Raw genomic sequence first — 27,209 nt, forward strand, 5'->3', positions numbered from 1 at the left:
TTACAAAGAAGAAATGGGAGGTTAACCTGCTTATGAAGTGGATCAGACCTTCAGCTGCATCCAGACAGTGGCTGCATTAAACTGAACAATCTATGCAGAACTTCCAATGATGACATAAATCTGCATGTTCTGGATTTCCTTCATATTTTATGGAACATTGGTCCCACTGTAGCTATAATATCTGCATAGGGGGCACTCTGGCTCAGCTCAATAGCCCGTTGTTTTTTCAGGACGAGAAAGCTATAAAATCTGGCAGCAGTTTGTTTTCGGTCACTATTTCTGCAGAGGGTCATCAGACTAAAGTGTTCCACTCCTGTCTTGTGGAATTCCTGGGAAAATAATTAGGAAAGAGGAAAGGAAAAGGAAACAACATCATTAAAAGCAGATGCATAATGAACAACAAAATATTGATAAGTGACTGTGAAATCCTTAAATGGAGAAATGCAAATGAAACCATTTAGGTCAATGAGCATAAGCTTGGTTCATAGAGAAGATGCACGCAAAATAACTCTAATGTGTAATGAAAAATTTTAATGTGTTATACAAATGTTAGGTCTTTAAAAAAAACTGATATTAAACTAAATGTAATGTGGTAGCCTCAATGGAATCCAGTACAAAAAAAATTTTTTTTAAACATTAAGAAATCTGTCCAAAGTACGAACTTTAGTTAATGATAATGTTTCCATGTTGGTTCATTAATTGCGACAAATGTACCATATGAATGCAAGATGTGACTAATGTGGGAAATTGGCTATGGGGTATATGAGAATTCACTCCACTGTCTTCACGATGTTTCTGTAAGTCTAAAGCTATGCTAATAAAATTTTATTTTAAAAAATAAATTTAAAAAATTGATGTTAACATAAAATGGCTCCTGTGGAAAGTTCAACTAGTTTAGACCTGTAGGGAGAAAAAATCCACAGGACTAACATACAAGGACGAATATGAGCCTGACCGGTTTCTTTTCCTTAAGGGTGCTGTGGGGTGGAGGGGACTATGAAACTCTAGTGTTAAATACAGAATTATATTTGTACATCTCACTGACAGCGCAATATGACTTTATAAACATTTCTCAGTTTCTTTGCACTTCTTTGTTTAATTATGGATGAAGATAACTTCTTTAATGAAGACTAATACTTGGAATCAGAAGTATCGTTTTTTACTTAAAATACTGTGATGAATATTAGTCAGTATCCCTGTGAGTAGTGTACTCCATGAAAAGTTGTGAAGCACTTTTACAAATACCATATACAAGGTTCTTTTGTTTTTGCCAGTTAATAATATTTAACAAATTAATAACTTACATACTTTATCTCAACCAAAGGAGTGGTGTGGTCCTGCTAGCCATTCAGAGGTGGGGTGACAAACCTTCATTGATTGCCACTGTTGAGGAAATATGATGCCTCCCCCAACAGATGTGGGCTGGGTGGCTTTTTCCCCTGGGAGGGAGCAGGGACAGCCCTTTTTATTTATTAATTTTTTATTTTAATTTACTTTTATTGAGGGACAGCCCTTTTAATTTCAAGAATTCTGTTAAAAAACACTCTGAGCAGATAAATATGCAAGACTGAACACATGTGCTTATTCTGTTCCCTCTAAAATAAAGGCAAAGAAATAAAAGGTGGCAAAGGAAGGAGATAAAGACAAAGAAAGTGGAAGATGAACTAACTTAGAGTGGACAAAGCTGAAACCTTAGTGCCAACAAGGAGGAAAGCCAACGAAAAGCAAGCCAATTTGAGCTACAGAACCTTTGGAAAGCTCAGAAATTAGAGGTAACAGTCTATGATAAGCTGGAGATATGGGTGAAGCAGAAAACAGGAGAATTTCTTGAAAGTCTACCTGCAAGCAGTTAGACCCTCAGGTCCCCTCCACATTTCACTGAACCAAGACCCAGCTACTTCCGTACCCTAGCAGGCTATTTCCCCTGGGAGAGCAGGCACAGTCTTGTTAATTTCAAGAATCCTTTTGAAAAATACTCCAAGGGGACCAATGTGCAAGATTGAACACATGGGCTTATTCGGTTTCCTACAGAAACTCCTCTAAAATGAAGGAGGCAGAAAGGTGCTTTTCTAGAGGTAGCAGTCAGCAAGACTCTAGCCTTCGGACACCAGGCACTGTGGATGGTAGGGAAGTGTCATACCAGAAACTAGGGGATTAGGTGAAATTCTACACTCTGAACAATGAGAGAGCCAGCCGCTCCCTGACCCACTTTTGGTTTTCAAACCATGGACATCATGCTTATATCTCCTAGGCAGTAGATGTGAAGATTAAGCTTGGAAAACTGTTCATTTTGAGGGAAAAAAAAAAGCCTATAGATAATGACACCTTTTGGAAAGGACAGGGGCACCTAATTACTTCACAATGAAGACCACAAATCTACAAGCCACACTCGTGCTTATATAACTTCCAATCAGAGTTTTGGTGTCTCACTCATAAATAAAAACAGGTAACCAAAGGTCTACCAGACATTCTAGAAAAGTTTCTAACATTCAAGAGCAAAAAAGAATGAATTCAAAAGAATTGTTAAGGAAATGGAAATAATGCAGGGAGCCCAAGAAAACTATTACGTCTAAAAGTTAAGAAAAGATACTACAACCGTAAAAAGTGATTAGGGGGAGAGCGAGGGAAAGAGCAGAGCAGTGGTTTGCTCGCGCGGGGATGGGAGAGTTGGGACAAGGGACTACCAAGAGGCACAAGGAAACTTCTTGGGATTGTGTGTATATTCACTATCTTGACTGTGATAGTTTCACAGATATTACATATGTCAAAACTTATCTAATGATACACTTTAAATAGGTATGGGTTATTGTATATTAATGATACCTCAATAAAGCTGTTAAAACTAACTAAATAAAAAGATTAGGATGCTATAAAACAAAAGAATAACTAACCTTAAGAAAAAACCCTTGGAAAACATAAAAACTAAAAGCAGAAATAAAATTCAATAGACTGGAAGATAAAGTTGAATAAATCTCGTAGACAGTAGAAAAAAAACAAAAAAGGAAATTAAAATGGGAGATACAAGATTTTTTTTAAAATTAAAGGTGCAATTCAGGAGATCCAACATCTGACCCATATGGTCCCATCAAGCAGTCCAGAAAGAGAATAGATTAAGAACAAGGAAAATATCCAAGAAATACAAAAAATTCTCTAGAACTCAAGGACATGAACTTTCAGAATAAAGAACCTGTTATAGTACAAAATAGACAGGGGGAAGTTAAGGATAGTGTAGGAAAGGGTGAAGCCAAAGCACTTATATGCATGACCCACGGACATGAACTAAGGGGGGTGGGATTGCTGGAGGGAGGGGTAGTACTGGGCAGAGGGGAGCAAAGGGAAAAAAATTGGAACTACTGTAACAACATAATCAATAAAATATACTTTAAAAAAAAAAACCTGTTATATGCTCAGCACAATAAATAAAAAAAGACCCATACCAAAGCACATCATCATGAAATTTCAGAACACTAGGAATAAAGAAAAGATCTAAAAGCTTTCAGAGTGAAAATAAAGTTCACTTACAAAGGATCACCAATTAAGCAGCATCTGATTTTTCACTAACAACCAAGAAGCCCAGAAATGTTACAAAGCCTTCAACATTTGAGAGATAATATTTTCAAACTCTGTTCAGAAACAACCAAACAAGTTAAAGGTAAAACAAAGAAATTTTCAGACTTGTATGTAGGGTCTCCTGTGCACTCTTTTTTCCCTCGCTCAAAGATATATTTGTCGATTTTAGAGAGAGGAAGGAAGAGAGAGAAAGAATCATCGATAAGAAAGAGAAACATCAATTGGTTGCCTCCCTGTGTGCCCTGATGGGGGATTGAACCTGAAACTTTTTTTTTTTTTCTTTTTTGGTGGGAGGATGCTTCAACCAACTGAGCCACCCACCTGGCCATGGTTCTTATGCAGCCTTTATCTAAGGAAATTAGCAGAGGATGTTAACCCAAAGGAAGCTTGAAGTACCAGGAAACAGAGGAACTGATACAGGAAAAAGGCAAAGAAATTCCATGTTATGGTAAAGGAATGACCCAAGACAAAAACTGTGGAGCAGATCTAGAGAACAACTAATTCAGATTAGAACAAGAGGATGATGAGCTCCAGGAGGGATATCTTCAAGAAAAAGAAAGTGGAATCGATAAATTAATTGATGTATTTGCCTGTACTAAAAGGGGTTTTATTATGGTGCCAGAGAGTTTGGAAAAACAATTAAGGATGGGCATATAGACACTAGGCTAATGAAAAAATGAAGTAATGATTAACTTTCCCCTGCTCCCAATCCCCATTAAGTTGACAAGAAAATAAATGAAATTACACTATGAAGTTTCAATGTGAACTAATTTTTACATAGTCTTTCTGCCAGCAACTGCTTGTTGTCCCTTGTTATTACCTGAGCCCAAGGTGGTCAGATAAGGATTACATTTCCCAGCTAGATGTGGCAAAGTGACTAAGGGCTAATCAATGGAATGAGAAAAATGATACACACAATAACTAGGCTGTGCCTTTAAAAGAAGCTTTGCTGCTGATTGGGATGGAGGCACGGTGGGTAGTTAGCCATTTTGGATCCTGAAAAGAATGAAAATGAGATGAAAGGAAAGTGGGTTTCTAACAACTTCATGAGCATAGCTGCCATACCAGATTGTACTTTTACGTGAGGGAGAGACTAACTTCCATCTTTTTAAGCCACTGATATATTGGCTGTCTGTCACAATTAAACCTGCTTCCTAACTATTACAATTATAACATTGTAAGCACTGAATACTGGCTAAAATATACTGAGGAGTGGGTGAGATGTAATTAAGCTAAATTTCCATTTTCTGTTGAAAGGAGTAGTAAGTAAAATTTAAATCTAAAGTATCAAGAAAGAGCAGTAAAACAAGTCATTAGAAATACGTATATAAACACTAAAAGAAATGCCTTAATATAGTTGCTTTTGGTGAGCAGGACTTAGCAATAAGAAGGGGTAGTAGGGCAAAGGACTTCTGTGTTCCCTTTTCAGCACAGTACTATTAAACTTTTAAAATTATATACATGTATTATTTCAATAAAAAATACTAGTTAAATTTAAAACTTATGTTTCACTTTTAAACCAAGTTCCACATTGAATATTGTTAATAGTCTGCTGAAAATAAGAATGAAACATAAAATAGATGTCTAGCGGCAAAAGTATGGGTAAGACATCAATTAGAACTTATAATTAAAACTGTTTTGATGTCGACACCAAAAACAAACTCCATATTTAGTCTTGCATATACTGCTCAAAATCATCTCTAGTAGAATTTGGCCTCAACAAAAATATATTAAAATGGTTTAATTTTTATTAATATCTAGAAAACTAAAATCAACATTTTACTTAAAAAAAAATAAAAATAGGGTTAACAAACCCTACTATCTTACCCGCAAAGCATTTAACATGTGATGTATTCTTTGATTCCATTTCTCTCCCTCAATATTTTGTTCATTTCCCAAAGACTCCTGTTTGAATGATTGAGAAAATATTTCACTTAAGCAAATTTTAGTGAATGTTTACTATTTGTCAGGCATAGTGTTAGTTGCTACAAGAAACACAGTTATAACACTGGGTCCTGCCAAATAAAGAGTTTATAATCTGATAATAGAGAGAATAAAAGTAGCATACAGGTGTAGATAAGCCTTTGCAGGATTACATCTGTACTCTCCAGGTTAGATTATTGCCCCCATATCAAATATTAATTAACCATAAAGGCATAGGTTTATTTCTGGGCTCTCTATTCTGTTCCATTGATCTATATGTCTGTTTTTATGGCAGTACCATGCTGTTTTGATTACTATGGCCTTGTAGAATAGCTTGATTCCTCCAACTTTATTCTTCTTTCTCAAGAGTGCTGTGGCTATTCAGGGTCTTTGGTGGTTCTTTATACATTTTTGGACTGTTTGTTCCAGTTCTGTGAAATATGCCATGGGTATCATAATTAGGAATTGCATTGAATCTATAGGTTGCTTTGTGTAGTATGGACATTTTAATGATGTTAATTCTTCCTATCCATAAATGCAGTATATGGTTCCACTTATTTGTATCTTCTTCAGTTTTTTTCTTCAGTGTCTTATAATTTTCCAAGTACAGGTCTTTTATATCCTCGGTTAAATTTATTCCTAGGTATTTTTTATTTTACTTCATTGGTGCAATTGTAAGTGGGATTGTTTGCTTATTTTCCCTTTCTGGTAGTTAATTGTTGGTGTATATAAATGCAACTGGTTTCTGGGTATTTATTTTGTATCCTGCTACTTTACTGAATTCCTTTATCAGTTCTAGCAGGTTTTTTTTTGTGTGTGAAATATTTAGGGTTCTCTATATACAGTGGCATGCCATCTACCCAGGATATCTTCTGATAAGGTGCACCAGTGTAGGAGATTCTACAGTCTTTACTGGTAATACATCCCAGGGCATCAGGCCCTTCCTTTGAAAAGTAGTCAGCAAAGACCACCACTTTTGGCTAGAACTTATCCCAGCTCTGGTCAACCTGAACTCAGTTAACAGAAGTAACCATAAGGCTATAAAAAACAAAACAAAACTGCCTTGTAAAAGTCTTTATCTGAACTTACTTCATGATACAGAAGCTCTAACAATAACTGATATTTAGTATTTTGTGTACAATTGGGTTAGAAATCTTTCGGATTGTGAGGGTGCCTTGTTCAAAAAAGATCAACCAATTGCCTGTCATATTATCTGAATAGATCCATTCTTTTCAGTCTTTAAATCTTCAGAAACACTTCAATATTGAAAAATTGTAAAGTTGAAATCCCTTTATAGGAATTCACTCCAAACCCTTAACAACTCACACCTTATGAGTTGAGAACAGAACTGGGCATAGGAAAGGTGCTGATGAGTCTGATAAAAGAGCAGATCTACAAAGGGCTGGGGGAAGGAAAGTGGCACAAATCTGACCTACTTTATAATTTTTCCTGGGCTAACTTTGACCATACAACCAAACATCATCTGTTTCATCTTTATCACAGGTTCATTGTCCAGCTTTCATGAATACCTCAGGAGTCCAGACACTTCCTAAAAGTACTTCAATTTCAGGGACTCAAAGATGCTTTCAGAAGCCCCAGAATATTCTGTATGACATTTTAAATTATTTGAGGCTAAGGGTACTGATGAGTCCCCATTCCCACCAGCTATACTGGCCTCCTGGTCCTACCTGTGCTGTATCCTTTCTTACATTCTAAAGAGACTATTTGAAAATATGGTCACTTTATTCTGAAGAGTTTTCCACATCCCTTCAACTACAATAGATGTTTATTCCTTTCTTTATTCCTTACTAATGTTGATTTTTATTGTTAAATATACAAAATGCTATTTTTCAAATGTAAGAAGCAATGGTCCAACTCTTCATTAAAGATTTACGAGACTGAAGCTTCACTTATATTGCACAACTAAACTAACCAGGAAAAGGCTCAGAATAAATAATCTGCATGCTTTGCTAAAGCCTGTCCACTTGATCTATCTGGAAACCCTATAGCTGAATCCATTGTGTGGAAAGCCCAGTGGATTATTAAAACAGATGAACTTGTGCGGTGTTGTGCTTTGTTTGACCCTGTATGAAAATAACCTGTGTCTATAGAGGCAAATAGAGAGGCAAAAATGAATCAGCCTACTTCTGGCTCAGCTGTTTAAATGTTTCAGGTAAAAAGTTCAGGTATTTATTCTGTCCTCGATTATCCAGAGAATTCAGTCTGTTTTCCACATATGAAAAAATAATCTAATAGTCTTGGTATTCATCATAATGATAATTTATTTAAAAGCAAAATTAATATCAGGTGTTAAATGTTTAGACATTTACTAAAAAACTTCCGCTAAAATTCATTACTATCTTAAAATGCCTTTAGCCTTCTGGGACAAAAACTAGAGACATGAAACAATAATATATATGGAGTTAGGCGGGTCAGATGTTACTTCTAGCTTTGCTATTGACTTGTGGCCCTTTGAGCAGACTCTTTTTTTTCTGATCTCTAGAATTCATATATGTAGATATATAGGCCATGAGCCATATAATGTTCTGGGAAAAATACTTTTTTTGTAAATAAAGTAAATGCATTTTTTGGTTAAATTTTTAAAATGTATTGATTGATTTTAGAGAGAGAGAAGAAGAGAAACACACACACATACAGAGAAACATTGATTTTGTTGTTCCAACCATCCATGCATTCATTGGTTGCTTCTAGTACATGCTCTAACTGGGGGATCGAACCCACAACCTTGGCATATCAGGATGATGCTGTAACCTACTGATCTACCTGGCCAGGGCAAAGTAAATATATAAATATATACATATATATATATATATATATGTATATATATATATATAGGTAAATAAAGTAAAATTTCTTTTTTAATCATTTTTTAATTTTTCAATCACAGTTGACATAGATTATTATATTAGTTTCAGGTGTACACTTCAGTGATTAGACATTGCATCACTTACTAAGAGCTCATTCCAATAAATCTCACACCCATCTGACCACATGTAGTTATTAGACTATTACTGACTATATTCCCTATGCTGTACTTTATATCTCATGACTATGCTGTAACACCCAATTTGTACTTCTTTAAAAAATTTTTTTAAGTTTAATCTTTATTGTATTTTTTCCCATTACCATTTAGTCTCTTTATACCCCCTCCCCCCAGCAATCACCACACTGTTGTCCATGTCCATGAATCCTTTTTCCTATTTGCTCAATCCCTCTAGCCCTTAACCCCCTGCCTCCAGCAAGCTTCCACCTGCTCTCCATCTATGATTTTGTCTCTGTTTTGGTTCTTAGTTGAGTTTGTTCATTAGATTCCACATGTGAGTGAAATCATATGGTACTTGTCTTTCTTGATTGGCTTATTTCACTTAGCATAATGTTCTCCAGGTCCATTCACTCTGTTGTAAAGGGTAAACTTTTCTTCTTTTTTATAGCTGAGTAGAATTCCATTGCCAATTTGTACTTCTTAATGCCTTCACCTTTTTTCACCCATCCTCCAAACCCCCATCTCGTCTGGCAATTGTCAAAATATTCTCTGTATCTATGAGTCTGTTTCTGTTCTGTTTATTTGTTTATTTTGTTTAGATTTAATTGTTGGTAGATATGTAGTTATTGTCATTTTATTGTTCACATTTTTTTATCTTTCTCTTCTCCTTGTCCTCTTCTTCAAGAAGACCCTTTAATATTTCACACAATAGTGGTTTGGTGGTGATGAACTCCTTTACCTTTCTCTTGTCTGTGAAGTTCTTCATTTGTCCTTCAATTCTAAATGATAGCTTTGCTTGGTAGAGTAACCTTGATTGTAGGTCCTTACTTTTCATTACTTTGAATATTTTGTGCCAATCCCTATTGGCCTATAAAGTTTTTGCTGAGAAATCAGCTAACAGTCTTATGGGAACTTTCTTGTAGGTAACTAACTGCTTTTCTCTTACTGCTTTTAAGATTATCTCTTTGGTCCAGACCAGTGTGACTCAGTTGGTTGGGCATTATTCCACAAAGTGAAAGGTTGCCAGTTCAACTCCTGGTTAGGGCACATGCCTGGGTTGCAGGTTCAGTCCCCAGTCAGGACACATACAAGAGGCAACCAATCAATGTCTCTTTCTCACATGAATGTTTCTCTCCTTCTCTTTCTCCTTCCCCTCTCTCTAAAAATAAATATACAAAATCTTCTTTAAAAAGAGTCTCTCTTTGTCTTTAACCATTTGCATTTTAATTATGATCTGTCTTGGTGTGGGTCTCTTTGGGTTCATCTTGTTTGGGACTCTCTGTGCTTTCTGGACTTGTATGTCTGTTTCCTATACCAAGTTAGGAAAGTCTTCTGTCATTATTTTTCAAATACATTTTCAATTTCTTGCTCTCTTCCTTCTCCTTTTGGCACCCCTTTGATGCAAATGTTCGTACAATTGAAGTTGTCCCAGAGGCTTCTTACACTATCCTCATTTTCTGGATTTTTTTTTCTTTTTTACTGTTCTGATTGGGTGTTTTTTTTTGCTTCCTTATATTCCAAATCACTGATTTGATTTTCAGCTTTATCTACTCTACTGTTGATTCTCTGTAATATATTATTCATTTCAACTAATGTATTCTTCATTTCTGACTGGTTCTTTTTTATGTTTTCTATCCATTTTTTATGTTTCCTATCTCTTTGTTAAAGTTCTCACTAAGTTCATCTACTCTTCCCCTAAGTTCCCTGAGCATACTTATAACCAGTGTTTTGAACTCTGAATCTGGTAGATTGCTTGTCTCCATTTTGTTTAGCTTTTTCTGGAGTTTAGTTCTGTTATTTTATTTAGGACATATTTCTTTGGCTCCTCATTTTGGCTGCTTCTCTGTATTTGTTTCTATATACTAGGTAAGCTGCTATGTCTCCTGGGCTTTGTAGAGTGGCTTAATGTGGTAGGTGTCCTGTAGGGTCCAGTGGCACAGCCTCCCTAATCACCCAAGCTGGGTACTCCAGGTGCATCCCACATGTGGGCTGTGTATACCCTCCTGTTGTAGTTGAGTCATTTTGCTGTTGGCACATCGATGAGAGGGATTTACCCCCAGGCTGATCAGCTGGAAGGACTGACTATGAGCACTGACCACTCTAGAGGATCAGCTGTGCAGGGGCATACCCCACAGAGCAGGACTTACTTCAGTGGGGCTCTCATGCCCACTGAGTCTACCCCTTGAGTGTGTCACTTGCAGAGGTGGTTGGGTAGTGGTGCTTCAATGTGGTATGGAGCTGTCCATTGGATGCTCTGGCTCTAGGGCCTCCCAGGAGGTACAGACCAAGGTCAGCTGTCACCTGTGTACTTCCCAGGGCCCCCTGGTATAAGCTACAAAGCATAAGCTACAAAGCAATCTTCAGGTGGCTATTACTCATACTGGGTCTGGATGCCCAGGCAAGACCATGCTGCAAATCAAGGCTAGTTGCTGCTGGTTCCAGGCCCGAGGCCACTTAGCAATAGGTATGGGGCATGCTGAGGCAAGATCCTGCTTATTTGAAAGATTTTAAGAAAACCTGAAGCACAAGCCAAGACAGGCCACTTGTATGAAAAAGCCACTGGAAACAGCTTGGGTGGGCCTGAAGTTTGGATGGGGCAGTGACTCAGAGAATCACTAGGGTGGCAAACTGTGTGAGCCAAGTTGATAGAGTCTCAGATATGGTGCTTGCCTGCCAGCCCTGTGAAGGGAGGGCTCATCAAAGGAAAAATGGCCTCTGCCAGCACTTCTGTCTGGGAGAAAGCTGCCCATCCAGCTCTTACCCTGTTGCTGGACAATTCAGTTCCTTCCCACAGGTCTATGGTTCCTTTTAAGCTGCTGCCCCAGTGCTGGAACTCAGATAAGTGAGTCTGAGTAAATCCGTGCACAGGTCCTTTAACAGGAACTGTCTGGGACTCTAGAAGCCTCTGTCTTACTCAGCCTCAATCCCCGCTGGTTTTTACAGCCAGAAGTTGTGGGGACTTCTCTTCCTGGCACTGAAACCCTGGCCTTGGGACCTGGTGTGGAGCTGGGACCCCTTGCTCCTCAGGGGGCACCTGTGCAGCCAAGATTGCCTTCCTGATTTTTACCCACCACCCGTGGGTGTGAAGCCAGCCTGTTTCGCATCTCTGCCCCTCCTACCTGTCTTGATGTGGCTTCTTTCATTCCCTAGTTGTAGGACTTCCATTCAGCCAGATTTCAGGCAGTTCTGAACAATGGTTGTTCTGTAGTCTAGTTGTAATTTTGATGTGGTTGTGGGAGGATGTGAGTACTGTGTTTACCTACACTGCCACCTTGACTGGAAGTCCTCTAAAGTAAAATTTCAAGTGCCGTAGGTCATACACCTAATATAGCTCTGTTTCTCTAGAGATGTTGTTAAGAGTAACTTAAAACAGTAATTCTCAACATTTTAAATCTGTGACTACTTTTGATAAACATAAAAATCTCTTACTTTCCTTTAAAATTATTTGAAGTTTAAAAATAAAAAGTCAAAGAAAACCTGAGTATTATTATCAAATGTTTCACTCACATACATCTTTGTTGAGATCACTAACATAAATTATAATTTTATAAAGTAACATGACAACTCTAAAAATCAATTTTTAGGTAAAGAAGGTGTTAAACATTTAGAAACAAAGTTTTTAAGAACAGTTCCAAGGTTATACATATATTTACCAATTCAACTGGGAAATTTTCAATTTCTTGTGCCAAGATGACATTCACTAAAGAGGATTCCTCAGCAGCCAAAGAAACAATATCCTGCTAAAGCAAATTAGAAAAAAAGAGCGAAGTTATCACAGTAGTAGCAGTCATCACAGGAACAATCCCATTTTGTGAAATGTTTTAATCATATGAATGCTCATTTATAAAACTAATTTAAAAAATTATATCCCAGGTAGGCAGCTTCTGGAATATTGACTTCAATATTCCTGTTTTCCACATGTCCTACAAATGAGGAACTTGCATGCCCCTTCCCCCCTTGCTTCCTATGCTCGTCACTCCTATTTCTCTTGCCACTGCAGCTCTCATATCAAAAGTCTCTGCTGCTGTGTGGCTGAGGCCACTTTCCTTTGAAGCATTTATCTAGCCCCAATTCCCTACCTCTATTCTCATGCCAGTCCCAGGTGGCAGAAGAAGGAGACCTGCAAACAGAGGGAGTGAGACAAGGGAAGGGATATTAATATCCCTTCCTATGGCCATGACAGGATTCTTGCCACCACTGCTGGAGCTGTCACTGGCAAAAGGGAAGAAAAACTGTATCTGGAAGGGGAGCAAAGACATGAGGAAGGAAAAAGAGAGAGCCAGGAATTCTCCATTCCCCATCCTCTCCCTTTTTCATTGCTACAGAAGCTGTCATCCCCTTTTTTATCTTCACCCTGCCTCCAAGCTTCATTTCCCAGCTGTCATCTATGATCTTGATTAAGTTAGGAGCTTCCTACAACAGTACTTGATTTTTCACTTCAGCTTTTTAAAATTTTAGTGACTACAAGGAGTTGCATTTTATCCCTTAATATCCATATTTGTGGAAACATGTTTTTCTCTTAATTTCTATGAATATTCTACATTTCAGAGACGCTCAATTTTGCAGTCACTTTACATAAAAATTCTGCTTTATGCATATTTGAAAATGATTAATCAGAATAAATATTTCCTGTGCCTTCAAACTATTGTGTTCCCATTCTGGACTATATTTCACATCTGTTCACTAAATTTGGAAGCAGAATAAGAATGGAATTGAAGCTTAAAGTGTAAGCATAGGATAAAGGAGTAAAAGGTTTAAAAGAACCAGTGCATCAATCTCTTTCACTTCAAGCACTTGGGAAAATCCAATTTTGTTAATATGTTAAAAAGTCATAAACTAAACAAGCTTGCTTAATCATAACTTTCAGTAGTTGTACTCTAAGAAATCCCGAGCCCAAATAAAGAAGAGAGTAGTACGAGCAACCCAGTACCTCAGTATCTAATGTGTTATAAAATATTTAGTAAAACACATTCTCTTTTAATGCATTATAAAATTGTCTTTCCTTCCAAGGGCATTCAGTTTCAATGTGGATTGACTTTGAATTCCCTGAGTGGTTATCGAAGTACAGTGATGATGAAACAGACTAGAAAAGCACTGGTTTATTTTTATCTGGTATGGCTATAATATTTACATTTGTACAATCAATAAAGTGACAACTGAGACAATATTTTAAAGTAAATTGTTTCCAAGTATGTTTTCAAATAACTATATTTTTCAAATAGAAGTTACGTCTTCAAATAAAAATTATTTAAAATTTTTTATTTTGATCATGGATCTTTAGATAGTCTTTTAGATTCAAGGCTAAGGTAACTGGTAGGTCTAAAACATATTATTCTTAGAGCTGGGAAAGGTGAATTTATAATCAAAATCAAAACATAGGTGTATTGTCTAGATTCCTAAAATATTCCATGACATATTGAATGTGGGGGCTAGTAGTGTTCTCAGCATATAACCAGATTCGAGTACAATCACTTATTTAATGCACTATGCAAAATACTATTTCAGTATGAAACTACTTATCTTGTGATTTACTATCCTAAAGTTCCAGAAAACACTGTTCTACAGATGAAAATCATGTTTTATCTTGTAGTACTGCTACTTAATAAGGAAATTATAGGATAATGAGATGAAATATAAAATATAAATGTAAGATAATACTAATCAGAGTCTCAACATTCCTTCAATATAGCTGTGTGTTTTTGGTTAACTTACCTGAGAATTAATATTTTTATTGGTATCTTCATGAGAGCTACAATTTGATCCATTAATTACATCCTTCCAAGTTTTGGGTTGAATTAAGTCTTGATGGGAATTTGGATTTTCCATCATAGAGGTCTCTGAATTATTAAGGAAGTAAAGAAGATTTCACCAAAATATCTTCTTGACTTATTTTTGAAAATGATTGTTACAAAAGAAAACTTCTGACACTGGAATCCATTTAAGCAAAGGGTGTAGTAACTCTCTATGGCTCCCAAGTTTCACATATTTATCTTTCCACTTCCCACATCCGTGCCTCTATCACCTACGCTCCCCATCCTCTACCACCTCTCTCCTCAGCACTCACACCCTTACATTTACTCACAAGACAACATTGATAGTTCAAGCCCACCCTGGTATATCATTCAGCAGGTTTTAATGATTTCAGGAAGGGTGATCAGGAAGCAGAGGCTCACTCACCACGTAAGTTGGTTTTATTATTCCTTCATAATAGTCACAATAATAATTAGCAATTATTAATACTCCATGTATCCTCTGGGTGTATGGAAATATCTGTCTCAGGTTAACTGCATTGTTTCAATGCTATTCTTATTCACTAGGTGACTTTTCATGTTAGTTGTTTTAAAGTGAAATATTATCTTACTAGATATAAAAATGTTCTTTGTTGAAGGTTTGTGAGTACTCTTTGGGGTGTGGGAGGTGGGAAAGCATGAAATTAAGTATAGTAGACATTGTATATAAACTTCATTTTTTAAATGTAGCTTTGTGGACAAAAATTAACCTGCAAAGCAGAAAAATACCATGCTGATATAACATTTATTTTAAATTCAAATACTCTTCTAGAGATAGCATTTATAGTTGGGAATATAAAAATGGATCCCATCCTCATTTTGTGATGCAAAATGAAATTTTTTTGTTTCTACAACATTCCTCAACATCAACAAAATTAGGATGTCTTACCTACTATGTTTACACCTCTCATTTCTTTCCTTATTGATTCCTTCTGTATCAATTTTCTTCCAAGTTTAGAGCCCGAGGACAGAAAGCATTTTGTAAACAACTGTAAAAATACACATTTTTGTTTCTAGTTTTTGCACAAATAAAGCAATTCAATAAAATATAAGCACTTATGCTAAAAAGTCAAAATTATAATTCATGCACACATATTCAGCAAATTAATTCAAAATAAGGAGTATTTTTCACAAGTTTAAATTCTTGAGTATGAGTGTAAATATGCATTTCTTTATTTATTTATAACCAAACATTGCACAAATGTAAATGTATGGAAACTTACCATTTTCAGTTCAGTATGAGTTAGATCCTGGGTAGCAGTTGACAGAAGTGTATCCACTCCTCCCCTCTTTTTCCACATCATCAATCTTTGGGTAGGAGGTGCAAGTTCCAAAACCATGAGAGTATCAGCAAAGAAATTAAGCTGTTTGTGCATAATTTTGCTACTGATCTCCTTGACTGGATCTATAAGCAATTTCCTCTTTTTGCATTTCCTTTTCCAAGCAATGTCTAAATACAAGAAATAGGCACAAATGTGATCAACTGTACAACTTTGTAACATGATACTCTAGGTACGGCATATCAAAGAAATGTCTGCCACAATTCAACAGGGTTGCCCAGAGAAGAAAATCCCCTTCTCTCTACTGAAAATTATGTTTTACGAAGTTTTTGCCCAACTAGAGTTCACACGTCTTGTAAGGTGTTGCTCGAAGTTTCTGAAGAGGGACTCTGTTGACCTACATAGTAGACAACGGAGGAAATGGGGAACAGAGGGTATATTGATAGGAAAGTAATCAATTCTGAGGTTCCTTAAAATAGCTACATGACAGAATAACTTTTTGAAACAATAATTTGTGTTTGTCCAGTGTATTTTTCCCTCCCTCACTGAAATTCATATACAAAGTCCAAGTGGGTAGCCGATGGGATTTCATGCTTATAGGTAATTTTTCTAGGTAGGAAGCAGAAGTTGTTTCTTCCTTAGTAAAGAGGCAAAGGAGGAGGGTGGGTTAAATTTCCAAGAATGGGTGAAGAACTCAGATCAGATGGAGCCAGAAGGAACAGGCACCAGCTTGATGATGTGTCTTGGTAAAATCCTGGGAACATAAGATACTAGAGGGAGGGGCTGACTGTGTATGTAGGCTGGGACAGTGGGCACTACAAACTGGTGTGGCTAATGACCAGAGGTTCCCTTCTACTTGCCACAAACTTCCCCCAAATTTTGATACTGCATAGATTAGGGCAGAATAATGGAGCTATGCAGACTGAAGTTCTTGCCATCCCTGTGGAATAGAGCCTCAAGGTTGAATTCGGTAAAGAAAAAAAAACCTTGGCTCTCGCTGGTGTGGCTCAGGGGATTGCGTGTCGGCCTGTGAACCTAAAGGTCACCACTTGCCAGTTCAATTCCCAGTCAGGGCACATGCCTGAATTGCGGGCCAGGTCCCCAGTTGGGGGCATGCGAGAGTCAACCAATAGATGTCTCTCACACATAGGTGTTTCTCTCCCTCTCTTTTTCCCTCCCTTCCCCATCTATAAAAAAATAAAATAAAATATTTTTTAAAAAATTGAATGCCTTATTCTTTGCACGCCTGAGTTTATAACTGAAATCCATGTCAATTATATGACTTAAAACTAGTGCAGTCTTTCAAAAGTCTAGTTATATATTAGATTCATATTTATTGTTTATTTCTAAAAACATGCTTCAAGTTAAATGTTAGAAGAGATAGTGTCTCTTCTGATTCTTTTATTCTGCCTTATTTTATATTCATTTACATGTTTATTTCCTGATCAAATTTTAAGTTTTCTTTTTTTTTTTTTTAGTTGAATTTATTGAAGTGACATTGGCTAACAAAACCATACAGGTTTCAAGAATACAACTCAACAAAACATCAAAGTTAAGTCTGTTTCTGTTCCCACTTATATCCACTTTGCCCTCATCCACATCCCCTCACCACCCCCTTTCCCTCTGGCTATCACCATATTGCCGTTGCTTGTATACATATATAAAAGTAGGAACTATGTCTTCCTCATTTGTGCCCAGTACAGAGTAATGGCTCAATAACTACTGAACTCAGTTTAAAATTTTCCAGTTTCCCAAACTGGAAATATGGTTTGACCAGAACTGAATAGAATGAAAAGATCATCTCAAATTTCCTTCACACTCTTCCCCTATTGTATTACAAATGTTATTACTTGACTGACTACCTTTTATAATATTTCATAGGTTATTCAAATATCTAACAGTAAATAAGATAGTAGGTGTCAAAAATAAAAATAAAAACATGAATGACTCTTACCTGAAGCATCAATTGGATCAAGGATAAATCCTTCCTCTTCATTTGATAATGTGGTTTCATACATTTTTTCATTATCTGGTAGATGTATACATTCTGGATTATCTGGTTCTACTAATCAACATTACCATAAAAATTGTAAAAATAATAACTAGAGGACTATATAATAATTAAAGTGAAATATAAACTAATTGAAGATTTCTATTGCTAACTAGAGCTACATTCAGATTCTTACAATCATGTATTTAATAGAGTTGAGGAGTCTCAGCTATTATATGGTCTGGGACCCACAGCATCTAGGTGAGTCAAGTGTCATTACCCTTTTTTGCACATGTGACATCTAAGGCTGAATTTAGATATGACTGTGGCTATAGTCACAGTTAAAGTGAAAACATGGTACAAACCATAATAGATGACTGACTTAAATCTGATTATAGGTCTGCTAAAAATTTTGTATTCTGTTAAATCATTTAATTATTAACTTACCCATTAAAAACCATAACTAAATTTTAATTGTCTATCTCTTTTCACATTTTAAATTCCTACTATTGTGTTAGAGAGCAATTTTAACATCAAAAAGTGTAAAAAATCAAAATGAAGCTAATTGAACTTTTAATTCTTAGAAAAAGTCAGACTAAAAGAACTCAAATCATTTGAGGTACCTTCACATAAATTTCAAGTAGAAAATACCCCCCATTTGTAAGTTCCAATTGTATATAGATTGTCAAGCCATATTAATATGACATTAATATAATTAATAACCATTTTATATCAAACATTAATGATGTTTTTACCATGTAACATATGTTATTTTAATTATTCAAAAGCACAATATTTTGGGAGGGTATTTAAATGTGTTCTCACATTAAATAAACCCAGTCCTGGTTAAATAACCATTATTGTACCTTTCTCAGAACCCAGTTTTTTATTCTACATGGTCCTAAGTCAGACTAAGAGTTTGAGGGACATTTTTTATTATACTATATGCTACATAGACTCAGAAGTTCTGAGACTTAATTTGAATACTAGCAACTCTTCACTTTCTACACAAAGGAAAATTTCAACATACCCACTCCATTATGGGGAGGCTCAGGAGGCAGAGGAATTTCTCTGTTCAAATGCATGTCTTCTAACAGGATATTCTCATCATCTTGCAATAGATTGTCTTGAAAAACACAATAAATACTTCTGTCATACAGAACTGAATCTATCATTTGCTCAGTAAACTTTGATTGATATTATTGTATGCAAGGAATTGCAAAAGGATAAAAAAATAAATTAACCCTACTTAATTAGATTTGATTGGATACACAGACTATCACATTTCATGCAGAATGACATAATTTATATACCTAATTTTCTTTCCTTTATTAAAAATCTATTTTTAGATGTTTAATTTCAGGAAATATTTACTAAAATAATACCAGGATAGTAGCCTTGTTACAAAGTAAAAGTGTTCAAATTCCTTTGGTAGAGATCTAAGGTAGAGCCACTGTTTTTTCATATTTTCAAAATTCCAGAAGTTTGCCATAACCAGACTTTTTAAAAAAACTGATCAATTTGAGAGAAAGAGGTGTGTGTGGGCAGGGGACATTGATTTTATTGCTGCACTTATTTATGCATTCACTGGTTGATTCTTGCATGTGCCCTTACTAGGGATAGAACCTACACCCTGGCATATCAGGACAACACTCTAACCAACTGAACTACCTGGCCAGGGCAACCAGCCTTTGAATGTAAACTAGATAATTAGAAAAAGATTTGATGTGTAACAGTCAGTATCTTTAAAATATGTGCATTTGGATTTCCTAACTTTTGCTTACACTATTCTGTGATTAACATATTATAAAAATAAAATAATAATCTAAAATATTGGAAAGATCCTTTAGAACAGCTCTCCCACAATTTCTGTTAAAGAAAATAATGTGGTTTTGGGGGGCTATATAATCTAGTATATTTTATGAGGCATATACTAACCTCATTTTTCCCTTCTGAAAATTAGAAATTTAAAAAATTAAGACAAAGCAGTATTTCACAATTTATATAAAAATGTGTTTAAACAGATGGCTATTTACTTAGACCTAGCCTAAATGTTTAAATATACTACACACTTTGAAAACTTGTGTAAACAGTGTGTTGATTTATATGACATAGAAGCATACCTGATGATTTAGTTTGATCTAATATATCTACTAATACACTATAGTAGTTTCATAGGAATAAATATCCTATTTCTATGGAATCAGATAGCATACCAATCATTTCTCCTGCAGCCCCTTCATCACCAAATCCATCTCCACTATCATAGCGCAGAGATTTTTCTCCATTGAGGCTTCCAGAACTATGTTCAACTATAGCACCACTGGAATTCAGCAATATGTTGTCATTAAAGAAGCTACAGCTTCTGAGAATTTCAGATTCCTCCACTAAATAAATATATATAATAAATAGTGAGTTAGAATAACACAGAATTTTAGGGTTAGAAGGAAATTCATATAGCATCTTTTATAGCCCCCCTCTTTTTACAGATAAGGAAAATGAAAGCTAAAAAACTAATTTGAATTATTAAACTAAAGTCACTCAGGTAATCAGTGGATACCGGATTTCTAGTCTAACACTTTTCCAACACAGTAAGAATAAAACAAACAAACATAAGAATAGTTTTTAATTGTTGTACAGTTTAATAATTTCCCAGGTTATTATTGGCAGTGAAATGGTTCTTCTACTTTAGGTAGATCATGTTCTGCTTGAAACAAGTATTCATATTATTTCAGAGGTAAGTGCTTGTGTTGTTTATCCATAATGGGGGTTTGGAAAATAAGGAACATATCTGCCTTCTTAGGAATGGAAAGGTGGATAAATGTTTAAGAATGGGCTTACAACATTCATTCAATAAATAATCACCGAATTACTGGGTATTAGGTAGTATGCTAGGGATTGGAGATACAGCATAAAAAAGACAAGAACTAGTCAGCTAACATTAAGTGCTTACTATATGCATTATATTATGCGACAGAAGATGTTATTATCCTCAGTGTACAGACCTGTAAACACATACAATGAAAAGTTGCAATGTGCACACAGTCACACTACAAAGCCAGGATCTGAACCCAGCAGAGACATCAGTGTTAGAACTGTAACTGGTAAACTATTTTGCCAAATGGAGATTTATAACAGAAAACTCCTAAGATACAGCTGCGGATAAAATAAACACGCTGTTTCAAGCTGGCCTGCTTCCAGATCAGCTCAGAGCATATATTCTTTCCCTTCCTTGGGTTTCAATCTCTAGGTCCAGGACTCAAAAATCGCAGAGGGTCAGAGTTTGGTCTTTCCTGCCCACGCTCTAACAACCCATATAATTGCTATTCAGTAAAGAAAATAATGAAGTATCACTCATATTGAAAGTTCTTGTACAGGCAACACCATCTAGAAAGTAAGAGTTTAAAAAGGCAACCTTCATTGTGCTGGACTAAAGATTTGCTCAAAAGAAAAGAATGACTTTACAATAAGAACTAAAAATATGTTCACGTGTTCCAGGTACAGCTTGATAGCTCCCAAAAGAAAAATCATTCTTGGTCAATAAGATAAAATTTATGAAGAGACACTATATTTTTAGCACTGAGCATCACAAAAACCTGATATTACACAAAATAAATAATGACATAATCATTGCCTTCAATCTTATACTGTTATCCAGAATAGGATGGATTCATGTTAAACAGTTCTTGGAGGACATTAGGTTTGGGTTAATTTTTGAAGAGAAAAACTATGCATTGGTGGAAAGGATTAAAGGAGGATATAAGAAAATAACCCTGTGATGTTGCTAGTAGCCCCCCAATTTAGGGGAGTAAACAGTAAGGAATAGGGCAGTAAGGCTCAGAGAAGTTAGGTAATTAATCCAATATCACACAGCAAGTAAACAGAGGAAGCCCAGATTCAAACCAAGGTCTGTTGGTCTACTAATGACATGTTCTTCCCACATACACTAGAAAAAGGCAAAGATAAAATAATTGGGGGGGGGGTTACATTTATACATCAAAAATTTCATTTTAAAGATATTTCTACTGGCATAGAAATAGCTATTTCTATTGGCATTTTTCAATTTCAATATAAAAATGAAAATATAACTAATGATGATATAATTTTGATTTCCAAATATTCTCACCAAAGCTCCCAGCTTGGAAAAGTAGATCATTCTGATAATCTTTAAGTGTGATTTCTTCTCGTCTGCTTTGGTTCTGAGCAAATTTTTCTAAAACATCAATAGTACTATAGAGAAAAGTAAGATTGAGGAAAACATATGAACACAACATGTTTTGTAGTATACTGCAAAACAACAACAAAAACCCCTAAAACAACAACAAAAATGTTTTATTATAAACATAAAGGAGATTTTAATTTTCTCAATAGCATTCTTTATAAATACTAGTTTCTTCTATATGCATATGGTCTACAGGTTGCCAAATCCAATGGTCAACTCTCAGTCCTATCTTACCCTAACCAATAGCATTTGAAATAGATGTTAACCTCCCTCCTTCCTTATGGAACACTTTCTACTTTTGCCCTCTGGAATACAAACTCTCTCTTGACTTTCTTTCTACCTCATTGGCGGCTCCTTTTCCATCTCCTCTATTAGTTCTTCCTTATTTCCCAGACTATTAACTATTAGGAATGGTCCAACACTCAGTCCCCAGATTTCAATCTCATTCTCTCCCTTACTCCCTCTCTACCTTTTAAAATCTGCACTTACTACCTTGGGGATGTCCTATGATTCATGGCTGAAGTTCCAGCCATACCTCACAACTCCCAAATTTATATCTCCCATCCAGACGTCCTTCCTGAATCTTACATGCAGGTATTCAACTACCTACCTACTCCCCTTGGATGTATAACAGTCACCACAGAACTTATGTCCAAAACCTAATTTAATTCCTTCACCCTGCCCATCCTAAACCTGCCATTTCATAGTTATCTTAACATCATTAAGTGGTGACTCCATTCTTATACCAGAAATCATATAGTCATCCTTCACTTCTTTCTCTTAAATTAAAGCCATATCATCTGTCTACTCCAACTAAAATGTAAGATTCATGTCGCCAGAAGCTGTGTGTTATTCACTGCTATCTCTTCAATGGCTAGAACAGTGTCTGGCACATGGAAGGCACCCAACAAATATTTACTGAATGAATGGATGAATATACTGTCCATATTGCAAACTACATTTAGCAAATATAATGATACATTTTGGTGTACTTTGAAATTTCACACTAAATTTAAGTTTCTGTCAATTGCACGATTACTTCAGTTGTTAACTACATTCCAACTGCATTCATGAAATCTGAAGATGAAATACAATATCAAGAAAGAAATTTCAGGAAAATAAATAAAATAATTTACTTCACATTCTGGATTTCAAAATCATGAAATTCTTCTGGCAGTGTGATAGCACTGTAAGTTGCTTCAAAATTCTCTTTTGGAAGGTCAACTAGTCCTGAAAAGAATAAAAAATCACATTTAATAAGCAATGGTGCTCTGTAAAATAAGAAACTCCCAAATATATCTCTTTTATTTAAATGAGACTCTCTCTCACTGGACTACTGCTTAGTCTCTAACTGGTTTCCCTGTATCCACTCCTGCCTCTCTTCAGTCCATTCTCTACAAAGCAGCCAGATATTTTAACTACTGAATCAGATCAGATCACTCCCACGCTTAAAACGATTCAGTGACTTCCCTGGTGCATTTAAATAAAATCCCAATTTCTAATCAGGGCCTCTGCAGCCCTACAAACCTATCAGCATTATCTAAGGACACTTTTCCTCACTCACTATACTCCAACCATACTGGTCTTTTTGTTCCCTGAACAAGTTAAGCACTTTTCCACCTCAAGACCTTTGCTCTTGCAGTTCCCTCTGCCCAGAATGCTATTCCCTCAGGATATTTCTCTTTCTTCAAGTTTGAGCTGAATTCTATTCTCTCAAAAAGTTTTTTCTCAACTCGACTAACAAAATTAAATTTGATGTTATTTTCTGTTGTACTATTCTTTTTATATTTCTTCATAGCATAATCACAATCTATAATTACTCTAATACTTAAAAAAGAAAAACTTTTTCATTATCTGATTTTCTCACCAGATCAAAAAGAACCTTATTTGTCTTGTTTATTCTTATATCCCAGAGTCTAGCATTGTGTCTCACATAAAGTATGAGGTCAATAAACATTTGTGGAATAGATAAGTGAAATAATGAACAAATGAACCATATTTGATATCATTATAAATCTACATAGAGATTATACAAATATTTTAAATAAAGAAAAAACCCTGTCAATTCTGAGTGAACAAATATTATTTGAGGGAATATTATGTGCAAGGCACTGAGAAAGCTAGAGGTTTTTTACTATTTTATAACAAACATGCTACTTAAGGAATCTTGAGAATTCTGAAAACAATGACAATTATTGATATCTAGGTTTTGGCATTCATGTTATTTCTAACTTATCTCAAAAGGCAAAAACAGACATTGCAAATAACATAACACATTAAAACTGAATAACAGAGTTTGTTGCACAAGTGCAGTAGCTTTAAGTATATTTCTTAGATAAATATGCAGAAATATTATAAGTTTTTGAAAGCAGAATCTTTTCCTGCAAACACAGGAAAAAAGAGAAGAATTTACCTTAGATTCAGTCAAAAGAAAGATAAGTTTCACTTTACTCATCCTTGAATTATGGAGTGCCATTAATTAAAAGAGCCCACCCAAAGTAAAAAAAAATGCAAAAGGGAGCCAAGATGAGTGAGACAAACCAATATTGCACATATACCTGGGCGAAATGTCATCTTCATTTTAATCAATGCTTCACTGCAATCTGCCAAAAGATATTTTGCTTTTCTATCATAGATTCGAACAACTCCCAAAAGAAGGTGTCCTGAAGTTCGAAGTGCAATTTTCACCTTTCAACAATTTTTAAAGTATTAGTATATTAAAAATTAGATTCATAAACCCTGTTCTTTGAAAATTACAAAATCATAAGGATTTCTCCTCCTTAAAAAGCAGATATTTTGTATTCTTATTCAAAGTGAATCACTTAACTTTCACCTCACCTTGTAAAACTATTGGATTGGCCAAATAGTTCATTTACTTTTTGTCATACAATGGCTCTAATAGTATTTAGTTGTCTTGAACATTCATTCGAAACCATTTTGTTAGATTGTACTGTGACAGCTGTCATATCAAGATGCATTTTTAAAAAATCTTATCAAAATTGAATTTTTGTGCAGCCATTTTAATATTGAAAATGGAAGAAAATACACAACATTTTCAAGAAAGCTAAAAAGACAACTGAAACGCAAAAAAATATTTTGTGCAGTGTATGGAGAAGGTGCTGCGACTGATCAAATGTGTCAAAAGTGGTTTGCAAAGTTTCTTGGAACTATTTATATTTTGGCCGAATAATTCTTTGCTGTGGGGCTATTTTCCGCATTGGAAGATGTTTAGCATCTTCTAGTGGCCTCTACCCATGAGAAGCCAATAGCAGGAGATAGACAACATACTCAAAATATCCAAATCCATGAAGTTATTAGTGAAAATAAAAAATGTGTCTTTTATTTTACAGAAAAAGCTAAAAGGACTTTTTGGCCAACCCAATAGTTAACATTTTTTCTTCAATGAAGATAATTTAATGTGGCATCTAAGTGAAGTATGCTATTATTGGCTTTATGGGAAGAATAAAAGTCCACAATCAAGCAGACTAGGGTTCAAGCCTTGGCTCAGTTGCCGAGGCTGGGTCACTTAACATTCCTAAACTTCAATTTAATAATGGCTACAATTTATTATTTACTGATTCTGTGCCAGACATTGTCCTAAGGGCTTTTGATTCATCAAGTTATTTAATTTTGACAACATTTATTTACAGAAGAAAAACTGAGACTCAGATATGTTAAGTAGGATACCCAAAGTAATACAACTATCAAGTGATGGAACAGAAATTTAATTGAAACTGGACGAACTCAGAAGTTCATCCTCTTAACTACCAGGCTTCACTGAGGCAAAAGAAGCGCATCACATAGGATTATTGTGAAGGTTAAAAAAAAACTTATGAACATAAAGTCTACTCTTGTGCTTTACATATGGTTGGTTTTCAATTATAATTCATCCTTCTCTCAAGCAGAAAAATACTTAACCTATAAAATATTAAAATATTTAAGATAACTTCTAATAGCTTATGTTTTTAATAATGAACATAACACTTTATTGTTTATGAATGTTTTCATATATAGTTTCAATTATGTACAATCCTCCTTTTTTTCTACTCTCCCTATTTATTCACTCATTTTTTTTCTAATAAATACTTACTTGGTACTACTATGTATATAATAATTTGATATGGAATAAGCAAGGATTACAAAATACATGTAAAACATGGCCTTTATCCTTCAGGGTCCAATCTATTTATGAAAAACATGAAAGTTAATTATTAACAGAAACAATATATGTATATGTTCAGACAATAAATGCTATAGGAACTAAAAGAATGAAGACCATTTGAGAAGCAAAACCTCCTTGGAAATGTATTTCATGATATAATGTATTTTAATCCCTTTCCTTTCCATGAGTCACGGCAAACACATACTACAATTCAATCAATAGCATACCTTAGGTGAAATAATTTTTTCGATGGTTATCTCTAGATTACATTCAGATACATGGGCCTTCGTGAGTTTCCTCTCCCAGTGGGCTGCAAGCCAGATTTTGGCCAATGGCCCTCTCTTGCTCATAAGCACATGTGTGTAGAACATATTGCCTATATTCCTTAGTCGTAGTTAATGAACTAGAGAGAACATCAAAAGATATTTAAAATTTGATTACGAAAATTTTTAGTGCTAATTTACAGCAAGCAAAAACACTTCTCATTAATTCTATAAAATAACACTCAGATTATCTTCTAGTTCAATGTATTATTCAAATCAAATTATTTTTTGTAAAGAAGAAAACATTTAAAATACAAAATGATTAATTACAGAGCTCTATTAGGTTGTGATTCACACTTGGTTTAAATGTATCTTGATCATCGATCACTTTTTACATTTTACTTATTTTATCCTATAAGGGGTTTGAGTTCTCTTATTAATATGGTCAGATAAATAGAGGAGAAATCCTAGGAAAAATAGGAGATGGAAACAGGAAAAAAAAAAAATGAATTGGAAAAGGTGGACCAAACTAAGAAAAAAGAACCCAGGGCATTTTTTTCCCCTAAAACTTAAGAACTTGAGAAGTGTTGGATGATTGATTTATACCTAGGAGCTGAATTTCTTTGTTCTCTTCAAGATGCTCTGGTTTATTCAATAATATATTAATTTTTGAAATTAAAATAATGAAACTCCAAAGGACCATAAAGTGGAAAAAATAAGAAAACAAGAAACTATAAGAAAAGAATAAGAAGGCAAGAAAGGAAACAAGAATCATATTAAAGTGTTTTGAGATGAGTGGTAAAAGTAAACCACTTTAAAAAAAGACAAAGAATTTATGCATATTTCTACAAGTTGTACTATTCTCAATAACATAATAAGGCTCCATTATTAAGGGATGTTACAATAATTTTGGCTGACTTCTAGAGGAGAATCAAATTATTTCCCACATATAAGTAGTCTTAAGCTGCCATTTTAAAAGCTTCTTTTTTTGCTCCTTTTCTACTGA

At 35.1% G+C, this 27,209-nt stretch overlaps 1 protein-coding gene across 3 annotated transcripts; it reads right to left on the reverse strand.

Moving 5' to 3' along the window:
* Positions 1 to 26,311, reverse strand: RAD21L1 (RAD21 cohesin complex component like 1). Of its 3 annotated transcripts, none has more exons than XM_090285247.1 (13): positions 26,168 to 26,311; positions 24,337 to 24,466; positions 22,915 to 23,008; positions 21,683 to 21,786; positions 19,773 to 19,943; positions 18,587 to 18,682; positions 17,521 to 17,628; positions 15,510 to 15,736; positions 15,176 to 15,275; positions 14,210 to 14,334; positions 12,151 to 12,237; positions 5,398 to 5,475; positions 1 to 329 (listed from the first exon to the last, which is right to left on the reverse strand). In XM_090285247.1, the coding sequence occupies exons 1-13, from the start codon at positions 26,309 to 26,311 to the stop codon at positions 141 to 143; spliced, it is 1,653 nt and encodes a 550-aa protein (XP_090141373.1). In that variant the 3' UTR covers positions 1 to 140. The 3 variants fall into 3 exon arrangements, with proteins under 3 accessions (XP_090141373.1, XP_090141372.1, XP_090141371.1); XM_090285246.1 differs by having other exon boundaries at positions 12,151 to 12,234; positions 17,521 to 17,631; XM_090285245.1 differs by having other exon boundaries at positions 17,521 to 17,631.
* Positions 26,312 to 27,209: the final 898 nt, after the last annotated feature.

Source organism: Furipterus horrens, unplaced genomic scaffold (genome assembly GCF_987537825.1).
Source record: "Furipterus horrens unplaced genomic scaffold, mFurHor1.1.pri manual_scaffold_8, whole genome shotgun sequence".
NCBI classification, from domain to species: domain Eukaryota; kingdom Metazoa; phylum Chordata; class Mammalia; order Chiroptera; family Furipteridae; genus Furipterus; species Furipterus horrens.